This window comes from Sinocyclocheilus grahami, unplaced genomic scaffold (assembly GCF_001515645.1).
Source record: "Sinocyclocheilus grahami isolate Dianchi unplaced genomic scaffold, SAMN03320097.WGS_v1.1 scaffold152.1, whole genome shotgun sequence".
Taxonomy (NCBI): Eukaryota; Metazoa; Chordata; class Actinopteri; order Cypriniformes; family Cyprinidae; genus Sinocyclocheilus; species Sinocyclocheilus grahami.
In genome coordinates, this window is record NW_015505331.1 from 2,153,457 (window position 1) to 2,165,672 (window position 12,216).

The 12,216-nt window shown below is 37.4% G+C and overlaps 1 protein-coding gene across 4 annotated transcripts in view; it reads right to left on the reverse strand.

The window, feature by feature from the left end:
• Positions 1-12,216, reverse strand: part of LOC107592331 (armadillo repeat protein deleted in velo-cardio-facial syndrome homolog) — a 305,477-nt gene that overhangs the window by 39,050 nt on the left and 254,211 nt on the right. For all 4 annotated transcript variants that reach the window (XM_016281818.1, XM_016281819.1, XM_016281820.1 and 1 more), the window contains one exon: positions 3,892-4,394. In XM_016281818.1, the coding sequence (XP_016137304.1) occupies positions 3,892-4,394 (503 nt within the window). The remainder of the gene's footprint in view (positions 1-3,891; positions 4,395-12,216) is intronic.

Sequence of the window (12,216 nt, forward strand, 5' to 3'; positions counted from 1 at the left end):
TATGTGTGTATGTGTGTGTATATATATATATATATATATATATATATATATACACACACATACATACACACACACACACACACACACACACACACACACACAAATCACCATTCAAAAATGTCAGTAAATTCAGTACATTTATAGTATTTGTAATATTTTTAATTATCATGTGACACTGAACACTGGAGTAATGGCTGCTGAAAATGTAGCTTTGCTATCACAGCAAAAAAAAAAAGTGAATGTTAATGTGAAATATATTAAAAACAAAACGAGTTATTTTTGGTCAAATAAAGACCAAATAGTAATAGAACCATACTTAGTCTTAGACATTGATGTATTACCAGTTGAGCTAATATAAAGTTCATCTAAAGTTGTATAGATATCTATAAAAAAATGTAATATATTCATATTAATTGTACAAAACACAAACCATACAGTGGTAAAAACCTTACAATGTTATTTCAGAGAGCTCTAGTGTCGTATCTGTTTGGTTCCGCTGGCATCTTTTTCGCAGGTTCCTGGATATTCCACAAATCTAATACAAAAGGAGCCAATGAAACCCACATGAGGGAAGCTGAACCTTGCAAGAGGTGCAGCCTGATTGAGTTTACTCCTTCCTGCTTGTCATTGGAGCCTCCCAGCTAATTCAATTTCCTGGGAGCAGCAGACATGCTGTTCTAACAGGCCATTCACTTAGGGCTATTACAGTCCCATCCTGCACCCTGCCATTCATCATACACTGATTGGACAGCCGAGTCAGAGAGAAAGAAACAGGAAAGAAGGGTAAATGAAGTAATCATCTCAGAAATGCCACCATACTCTGGACTTGTGGAATTTCTGAACAAATGCCATTTTGAAATGTTTCATGGCCTTTTTCTAATGTCCTTCTTTTTTCAAATATAATCAGGTGATTTGAGGAGACCTCTACATAAGTACACAAACAGTAATCCAAACAAAAACAAGGAATCATTCAGACCACGAGATTCAATGCATTACCAAAATGAAACTGACATTTAGTAACTATATTTCTAAATGTAATTTGGATCATATTTTTATTTTACCTTTTTTTGTGTAAATTTTTCGAGGATGAGGTTGCATCATGCAACCTGTTCATGTTCTACCAAGTCTAACTGTGTCTCCAAACAACATATAATAGTGGTATTTCCTGAATGAGTGTTTTTGAACAAATCTGTTGAGTGAATGATTCAATGACTCACTCATAAAGTCACTTGTTTCGTTCAAGAGTTTTGAATGAATCAGATGAGAATGACTTGCTAACTCAGACAGTCACTTGTTGCCATCTACTGGAGAAACGATGCAACTAGCAGAAAAAGTCACAGAAAAATCCTCAAGACTAATACACAGACTGACAGTCTGACTGGAATGTGTAAAAACAGAGAAGTGGAGTCTGTGCAGTATAGTACGGATTACGGAATTAGGAAGTACATCTTAAATCTGTTAAAACTTGCTTGATCAGAGCAAAATGAATGAGGATGAAATGGAGAGTTGAGACAGATACAAAGATACAGAACGCAGACAACGAAGCAGAGGTTCATGGCTACTGGTATAAACATACTGCTGTAGCTGGTTGGTTGTAATTAAATAATACATTTCCATCAATTAACATTTAAGCTGGAGAGCTCTGAAAAGGAAATTATGATGCTTTGAAGTTGTATCATTCTTGACCACCTTAATTTAAAAATATTAATATGAACTGCTAAATATTCACAGCACATGAAGAACATTTAACACAGGGTCACCAAATTAAAACAGACAGTTTAATCAAAGATAGATACTTCTGAATTAGAAAAAAAAATGAACCGAAAGAAAAAAGTACTAGCAATATCCACACAATGAGTTTCTTGGTTGAGGGTGCAAATAAGTGCTGCTGACGATACATGGGTACCAACCATGGCGTTCAAGAGCACAAGGTGAACCTATTTTTAAAACCCTGCAATTATTTTTAATTGCAGAAAAAACATTCCAGGGGCTCGGTTTGGAACTGACACACTATATTCCCTCCATCCTGTAGAAAAGAGCTATTTTTAGCTGTAAAGTTAATCACTGAGGCTGCGGAGCTGTTATTCATCACTGTTTCACACTTCAGCAGTATGAGGATTCACTCAGGTATTTCACACGCTAGAAACTTTTTTCTGTGATCTGTGAAAAAACTAAACGTCTGGTCTGGAGAACCATCAGTCAATGTCATTACCAGAAAAAAACTTTCTCTTTCAGTAGTTTCACCAAACCCTAGTAGAGGAAAGACCAGCATGCAGTATTTTTAAGCATATACATTACTATTCAAAAGTTTGGGGTCGGTAAGATTTTTTTAAAAGAAATTAATACTTTAGTTCAGCAAGGATGCATTAATTTGATCAAAGTGACATAAAAAATATATAATGGTGCAAAAATTACCATTTCATATATTAAGCAGTAGAACTGTTTTCAACATTGATATTAATAAGTAATTTCTGAATTTGTAAAATATATTAAATTAGAAAACAGTTATTTTAAATTGTATAGTAATAATATTTCACAATATAATCATACAAATGCAGCCCCTGCTGAGCACAATCATGAAAAAATCTTACTGATCCCAAAATGGGATATGTTTAGAATTATTTCATATACAAATGCTTATGATTATTATTTTTTCTTAAGATTTTGTAAATCCCTCATTGTCTGTCAGTGACACAAAATCCCTGTTCCAGTAATAAAATGTTTTGCGTATGCATGCGAACATGTGTCTTTAGTCTTTGTGCGTTACGTGTCCGGTCTGAAGCCGGAACTCCTTTGCATTGTCCATGTTCTAGTAAATGTGTGTCAGGTTATGGACACCAGGCCGAGGGATTAAGGTCCCAGGAGGACACACCTAAACCTCAGCGTGTTCTTATAGTGACATTTAGCAGGTCAAGACCCTGCTCAGCAGTCCCGCTGAAAGATTGACCTGGATTCAGTCAACATCAGTCCGGACTCATCTGGTATTTAAACGTGCAAAACATGGTGAGAGGCCTATGGCTAGTATTAGTAGGATGTTTGACAAGCATGACTGGATGAAATGAGAAAAACACAAATGAATGAATCATAGAAGATTTAGGATAAACAAGATAAAAAAGATGGAAGGTTACTGGACTAAAAATTACTTATATTGGTCAGGCAGTCACACAGAGGAAAGCCTGATGAATCTAGAATTGAATTTCAACCAGCTCCTATTACCACCATAAAAATGTCTTCCTCAAATTTTAGATTAGTGTCAAGCAATGTAGCATTCTTAAAATTGTTACCTATATTCCCAAAAATTTACTATTTAGACACTACTCTTCAAAAGTTTGGTGTCAGATTTAAAAAAAAATGTTTTTGCAAGAAGTCTCAGTACATTACAGTACAGTAATATTGTGAAATATTATTACATTTAAAATAACTGGTAAATGGTATCAAAAAATTCTAAAATAACCTAATAGGCTACGTTCACACTGTCAATTTCTGGGATTGACAACCACATTTACTTACAGGTGTGAGTCTTGAAATGTCACGTTCACACACCAACTTACAGTAGCTTCTCCGATTCTGTCTGTATGAACGTGCAACAGAAGTCAAGCCCGTATTCCTTGCCAGTTACCATAGCGACAGTGACCAAAGTTGACCAAAGATGGCGACGTCCATAAAACTGAAAGTCTTATCACTTTCTGACACGACAAGAGTCCGATTGAGTCGCAAGTTTATCAAGTTCATGCGGTTGTGAGTCATACAGGACTGACAACCGTATTCTGCTGCTGTGTGAACGTGGCCATAATCAGGTGGGTGAAACCCCACATACAACCCACTTTACAAAGTTTGTGTTCATGATCACAGTGCTAAATTCCAGTATGGAATGTAGTTATCATATCATACCTGTGATAAGTTCCCGAACTTCCATGTCATTGGTTTTCCTCAGCAGACGTATGAGAGCAGGAATCCCATCACAGCTCTTGATGGCCACCTTGTTATCGTGGTCCTTGCCGTAGGAGATGTTTCTCAAAGCTCCGCAGGACTTGCGATGGACTTCTGCTTTAGGGTGATCCAGCAAGCCCACCAGCACTGGGATCCCCTTCAGCTGCCTAACATCTTTCTTTATCTTGTCGTTTTCATAGCAGAGATGCTGCAAGTAGGCAGCTGCATTGGATTTGACTGGATCGATGGGGTGGCCTAGCATGGCGATGACCTCAGGCAGGTCGGGGTCCCTCCAGCGCGGGTCTTTGCGGATGCTGTCAATCGAGGGGGAGCGTCGGCCGCCCATACGGTCTAGACTGGCCAAGCTGCCCCTCTCGGGCTGTGCAAGAGGTGCTGGGTACATGCCATGGATGTAGGGGTGTCTTTCATCGATTAATTCAGCCTCTATGGGGTCCTCGTAGCCTCTGTAACCAAACGAAGAAAAACACCAAGAGATTTTAAAGAGGTTTATCAGTCATCCAACGGTATTAACACCACACAAAGAGCAGGAAAGAGTGAAAAACTCTATATTTGAGATATGCCATGTTTTAGAATTCTTCAGAAAAGAAAGTTGGCTATAGTCATGCACAGTATGATTTCTTTATATGATTTTAATCTTGTTGTTTTTCTATAAATAATTGCTTATATTCACCATAACCAACAATTCCTATCTCAAAAGAAAAATAAGATGAGTTCAAAATATGTAAGATGGGGTAAAAAGACTAAGTAAAACAGAGACAGAGAAAAAGGTGATTGCTTTAGTTATTAACTATGGTGTCAAAGAATCCACAGAAAAACTTCTGCCATTTCCCTATTAATTGTGTCTGTCAGGACACAGTGATGTTCTCTCTTTCTTTAATTAAAGATGGATGGGATGGGATACAGCATGAGGGGAAAACAGAGAGGCCGCATGGCCCAGAGCAAATATAGAACAGACTGGAAACAAAGAGAGAGAGAGAAAGAGAGACAGATGGATAGGAATCGATGGATGGCTTCCCTACTATGATGAGTAATCTGAACAGAGGACAGCGTAGTACAACATCACTCCCACTGGGACAATCCCAGCTCTAGACTTTTCTGAGTCACAAGCAAGCAATCAATATATTGGGACAGGAAATTAAATAATCATAATTGTAAATGGACATTGATAATGCTTTGCAAATTTAGAGTTGAAATAAATCCGAATTTTTTCATACTTTTTTTAGTTCACATTTTTCACATTCGGTAGCACAATTCCTGTTTAGGCTGCTACTGCTACTCTGCTGTCTTAGAAAGTGTAAATTAACCTTTTCATTGTATACTTCTCCACATTTGCAGAGAAAAGACATAAAAGTCCAAAGTAGATGGGAAAAAAAGCTATAACACAACATGGAAAAACCATTAAGCCAACCGAAGAGCCCAATACACTGAAAATACAGTTTACAAACAAATGCTGCAGTGGGAACTTTTCCTGGAACTTCAGGAACCCTGGAAATTAGCCGTTATATCACTTCATTAAAACTGAGCTGAAACTGACCAAAAAGTGCTGTTTGTGGTGTTCAAACATATAATTTCCAAAAGACTAATCCACTGCTCCACAGACGGTAGCAAGAGATTTGCATTTCTCTAAGGCATCCCACAAACCCTGAAGTGGCAATGGCTGATTTTAACTTCTAAAGTGAAACAGTGGTTTTAATAAAAGAAACTGATACACGCATCATCACTGTAATACCATATGGATTATTTATGGCAACCTATACTAACATTGAACATTCTGCGTGTGTTCATACTGCAGGTGGCTGGAGGCTCTCATGAGCCCGTGATATTTTACTCTAACAGTTCTTGTCCTCTACAGCGTAGAAGTTGGAAATAACATGTCTGGGGATGTGCTGTACACATCAGGGAGGTTACATCAATCTCAGATAGGAGTCTCAGCATGCTTCATTATCAGTGTGAACAAAACAGAGATGTCCCTGTGGTGGTACTTCTAATCTGGCAAAGAAATATTAAACCCCTGTGCCACACACTCACCATCACTCTTTCTTTCTCTCTCTCCATTTCCAGCTCATTTTCTGTCCTCATCTCACTCTAGGTGGGAAAAACAAGGTGTACCAGAAATTCAGAGCACTAGGGACCAAACGTGCAAATAAAAAGCCACCACTATAATCTGACAGCATTCATGAATGCATAGAGGAAATGTTTAGATATTAATCTTTTGCTAATTCTTTCTTTTCGTTTGTAGTCTGAACAGCAAGAAAAAAAAACACACTTAAATTTTTTTAAGTGATGAAATCTGATCTCATATATATATGAATTTCGGTGCCGGTACCCAACGGTACCTTTTTTCAGTACTTTACTCTCTGTGTAATTACAAAAACATTTATATAATAAATATAAATTTGATAGAAAATTGAAGATTTAAAGATGTACATTATACTGTACACATGTAATACAAGAGTAATATATTTCTGTTACGTTACGTTTCTGAACGTTCTACTGTTATGTTAAACCACACTTTTATTTTGACAGGTTGCCATGAAGTTTCTGTGTATACACAGTATGATGATGCTAGTTTTCTCAAATTAAACGGTAAAATGATCACGAAGTGACTCTCACAGCAGCCGCGTTTCCGCCATTCATACATACAGAGGCAAGCGGAACATGCAGGATTCACATTTAAACCATCTTTTTGCATTTTAATATTCACAGACTCTAGTTCATATCGTGATTGGAATTAAGTGGCAGTGGCTAATTTTGATTTATGCATCCAAAATTGACGAATTCCGTGGCATTCCACGCTATAGAGTAAATTACGTTTTTTATGAATGGTCTCCACTATCCCGTCCGCTTTTTCGCAGAAACCATATGGCCCTAGAAATGTAACCACACTTCAGAACATTTCGGCTTGCCCTGTGTGTTGTTTGAACGAGTTGCAGGGGTGACATCATGTCACAGGGTCTCTCTTTCTCTCTCTGTAGCGTATATGCGCCCAGATGCGTTCTCAAGTACCGAAATTTGGCACCGATTTATTTAACGTGAATCGGTACTCGGTAGTACCGACGCAATTCGGTCAGTACCCTTACCTTCTGAACTGCTGCTCTGTGGACACTGACTCTTACGTGGAGCAGGTCCAGAACTGTGAGGCGATGAAGGCAATTGGTTTGACTTGATGCTGAGAGCAGCAAGTGCTTGTCCAACTCTATCAGCTGAACACCAAAAAAGATGTTTAAATATTGTAATATTGTACAATATATATACTCATATATATATATATATATATATATATATATATATATATATATATATATGAGATCAGATTTCATCACTTACAAAATGACAGTGCAGAAATGACTGTTGAGAAAAGACTGCAAAAGACTGGATTTGAAAAACAAATCGGATTTACGCACAGTTTGAACAAAGTCTCTGATGTGTGACTTGACAAAATGGGCCACAGCTGAGAATGTTGGCAGTTTTAAGGGGGATGCACTTTTAATGAGAGTTTTATGTTAATTATGTACTGCAACTTTGGAGGTGATCTGAGGGCACATTACAGAGGGAGGAAATCTCAGCAAGCTGTTACATGGCAGAGCTTTAAATGAACAGTGCATACATCTGACATCGTAAAGAGATGATATGGCCATGAAATGGGGCATTAACTCTATGATGGTACATGATGAACACATTATCTGATTAGTCCCAGAGGAAAAAGAGTTTTAAGCACACTAAAGGAACATACTGACAATGACAGAGCAGGGGTATAATATGTTGTCAGATGAGACATCTCTTAGACACGAAGATTGTAGCATTTGCAACTTTTTTGAATAAAAAAAAAATTCAAGGACATTAAGTTGATCAAAAGTAAAATTTATTTTACAGTGTTACAAATCATTTCACCCCACTGTGCAATAAAACGTGCAATCCCCAACTGTCTATACTTATATTTATTATACGCATGTTAGTGACTTAATATATCTTACATCTACCCACATTCCCTTGCATAATTTGTCTATAGCACTCTATAGCATACAATATACTGTTCACTGTCTCTTTATCTATTGTGTATTGTTTTTACATATTTATTTTTACTCAATTATTCTTCTTTTTTGTTATCTGCGTCTTGTCCCTTGTCAACCTGTCTGTGTACTGTAAGCTTCTGTCACCAAGAAAAATTCCTTACGTGTGTGTGTAAGCACACTTAGCAATAAAACTCTTTCTGATTCTATATACAAAAAATGCTGTTCTTCTGAACTTTCATTAAAGAATCGTAAAATGTTTTTTTTTATCATGGTTTCCACAAAAATATTAAGCAGCACAGCTGTTTTCAACATTGATAATAAGAAGAAATGTTTCTTAAGCAGAAAATCAGCATATTAGAATGATTTCTGAAGGATCATGTGACACTGAAGACTGGAGTAATGACCGCTGAAAATTCAGCTTTGCCATCACAGGAATAAATTACATTTTAAAATATTTGAAAATATAAAACCGTTATTTTTAAACTGTAATAACATTTCATAATATTACTATTTTACTATATTATGATCAAATAAATGCAGCCTTGGTGAACATAAGAGAATTTCAAAGTTTGCTTACTTTAAAAGCAATTCTTATTCAGTTTGAAAAATATCTGTTTTCCACTTTCATTTCATGTAGGGTTAATGAAGGTATTTAAAGGGGTCCTATTATGCTCTTTTACAAAGTCTTGATTTTGTTTTGGGGGTGTACTAGAACAGGCTCTCATACCAGGTTGTTCGAAAAACACATTATTTTTCACATATTTTACTACACCTCTCTCCCCAGTCTGGCATGAACGGCTCGAATAGTTCTTGTATCAAATGAAGGCCCGTCTTCTGAAATACGAAATGTGCTGTGATTGGTTAACTGGGCTAGTGTGTGCTGTGATTGGTTAGCTGGGCCAGTGTGTGTTGTGATTGGCAGCACTCGGCGCCTGGTCGGGAAATGTTGTGTCATTCCCCTAACCATAGCAGCCTGCCAGCTTTAGTGTAAATATTGTGTCAAAATCAAACAAATTTGAGCGCGATTTAAACCCGGATGATTGTAACCATTCTAAGTTTGTCTGCCTTGGGAAAGGTAGCGTGTCTCAAAAAAGAGTTTTAAGCACACTAAAGGAACATACTGACAATGACAGAGCAGGGGTATAATATGTTGTCAGATGAGACATCTCTTAGACACGAAGATTGTAGCATTTGCAACTTTTTTTTTTATTTAAAAAAATATTATTCGGCTATCAACCAGGTCTTGTCCCATTCGTCGATATTTGTGATATCACAAATGCCTGAAAATAAAAAAAAATCTGAGGGGCCACGTGCCCCCTCTGTCTGAATGGGCATGACATCTCGGCATGTACATTCAGCCATGGGCATGTCCCCCACAGTTGAAATCACGTTCTGGGAGGAGCGTGTCAGATGAGACATCTCTTAGACACGAAGATTGTAGCATTTGCAACTTTTTTTTTTATTTAAAAAAATATTATTCGGCTATTATTTGTCTTTTGGAAGCTGCATTCAAAATCCACTTGGCTCAAAAATCTGAGGGGCCACGTGCCCCCTCTGTCTGAATGGGCATGACACCTCGGCATGTACATTCAGCCATGGGCATGTCCCCCACAGTTGAAATCACGTTCTGGGAGGAGCAGTATTTCGGCTGGGCCTCCTTCTGGTCTAGTGCCCTGGGCACGTGCCCGGTAGGCCCGTGCATTAATCCTTCCCTGTTCAGAGTTCATAGATATGTTTTTCTAGAATGTTTCTTCTAGCAGCACTTAGTCCTTTAGTAAATTAAAATATGACCAATTATGCCAATCATGTTTCCTATGTGTTTAGTCAAATGTAATCAGGGACAGTCTAAGTTGTGGAAAAGTCTCCAAGGTGGCCACTGAGTGAAATGGCTTAGCAGATTTTGACACAATGATAAACTACTACTACTCCTCTTCTCAATTCTAATGTCAGTTTGCAGTTCACTGAACACTGCTGCAACGACCAGCTCTGGTCATCATTCATTACCATCACCATTTGTTTTATTATTGTAACATGCCAACAGTTTTCATGCAAATTAAGAGAGTGGTTACTGACCACATGGTACCTTTGGAAGCATTTTATTGCTTTGGAAATGCCATCCAAGTGGCATTTAGTGTCAGAATGATGAAATAATCATTGACTGACGTAATGTCTGAATTGCGACCAGTGCCAGACCTGTTGGCAAACCAACATTAACACGGCTGGCACTCAGAATACATTATTTCTACTTGAGTTAAACAGTTCAGTACTCTTCCCACCAAGACTCATGCTGATCCAAATAATTAACCAGAACAGCTAATACAGAAAGGGCACATAGGGTTAGCCAGCACGACTCATGTTTGATGGTGTGTATGACCAAGTATAATATGATTTACACAGTGACTTACTGACATAGTCTCTTCCAACCTTTATTAGAGTCATCTCATCTTGTTATTCACACCCAGAAAACAGCATTCTAAAGTCTTTAACTGTTCCAAGACATTCTAGAAACAGTAGAGAGCTGTCTGACTGGAACTGAGATGGTTCTTCCATCCACTAGTCAAGCTAAGCACTGGACTAAAAATGACTCTGCAGCAGCATCTTATTTGAAGTCCTTTTCACCCAAAACTAAGCTTGAGATTGAAAAGATCGGGTCAGCTTACACAAAATGGTATTCCTCAATTTATGCGACAGAAAGCAGCGCGTAACCTCTCAGACTCCCTAGGCACTGATTAAGAGTGGTAATTTGAAGTTTACGCTGCTGGTTCACCCAAATCCGGTGGATGCCACTAGAAATAAAAAGGGATGGACATATGCTGTATCCAAAACCAAACGCAGCTTCACGCTGCATCACCGCCAGACAGCATTTACATATAAAAGCACCTCTTAAAAGAACAGTTCATGAATAACTACCTACTTACCAACATGATGCTCCAAACCTGAATGTGGTTATTCTTTTCTGTGAGACACAAAAGAGGAATTTTTCTCAGCTCTTGTCCATACATAGTTCACAGTGACCACCGGATCAATGAATCAGTGAATTAAACTCAAGTCAAGAATAGCATCAGTGAATGAGTCCTTCTTTTTAGTCTATTCTTTTCAATGAACTGATTGATTTGGTTTACAAATCAAAATGAATGATTTGTTCAGGAATCAGACAGTGATCAACTTGATTCAATGGTCTGTTTACAGTTTCCAAATTAACAGCTAGTTGGAGAGGAAGATTATTAGTGAATAATAACTTTTAATTTGAAGACCAATTTAATTATGGTCCTCACACTAAGCTTTTATGCTATTAGCTTTCAACTATCATGACTACTTTTTATCATGCTTTTTAACAGCCTTGGTTAATGTAATTGTATAGACAAGACCATACAAAAGTCTTAAAAATATCCATGTTTTTGTAACACAAAAGAAAATAATATGCGTTTGGAACCATATAAAGGTGAGTAAATAATGAATTTCAGCCAAAAATCATTTTGTGCCAAAATGCTTCTGCCAGAACTCATTAGAAAGATGCCACAATGCTGTCAGGTGCCGAGTGAAAATGGATATGACCAGAAGAACAGATCACTTTGAGACAGTGAGAGGGTTCAAAATTATTGCTCATAACACTGCTATTGTACAGACAGTTTCATCTCTTTCCTTCTCTCTCTCTCTCTCTCTCTCTCTCTCACACACACACACAAACAAACATTGAGGGCTTTGCAAATTGAAATTATTTAAACAGTTCAGATGCATGTTAAACCCTGTGGACTGAGCGATGGGAATGTCAAGATTTGCATTTAAATTGCTGCCATTGTATGTATGAGTGTATTCATAACACGTGAAAGCACATCGACTAGACATGATGCTCTTCCACTAGATGTGGTGCTCTGAAGTTATTACAACAGATTCAATGCCTCGATAATGAGCCAAATGTTCTTCATGTTCCAGAAATATGTGTCTGTGTTTTTGTTTGTTGCCAGCAAAAACTACAGAGTTATGTGCCCATTTCTACATCCATTTTGCTCTCCCACCATTTCCTTTCTCTGAATTATTTATTTCTAGATTTTTTTGGATAAATGCCTATGCCTCCGAATAGAAAAAGAGGAAAATATTATAATATCCACTAATACAATAAGCAATTACTTTGTGGATTAATGATTACTTGTGGATTCATGTGAGAAAAAGAAACAGATCTTTCACTTCATTTGACAAATCTGAAGAGGATAAATAAATCATGAATCACAATAAATAATAATACATTAAAAAA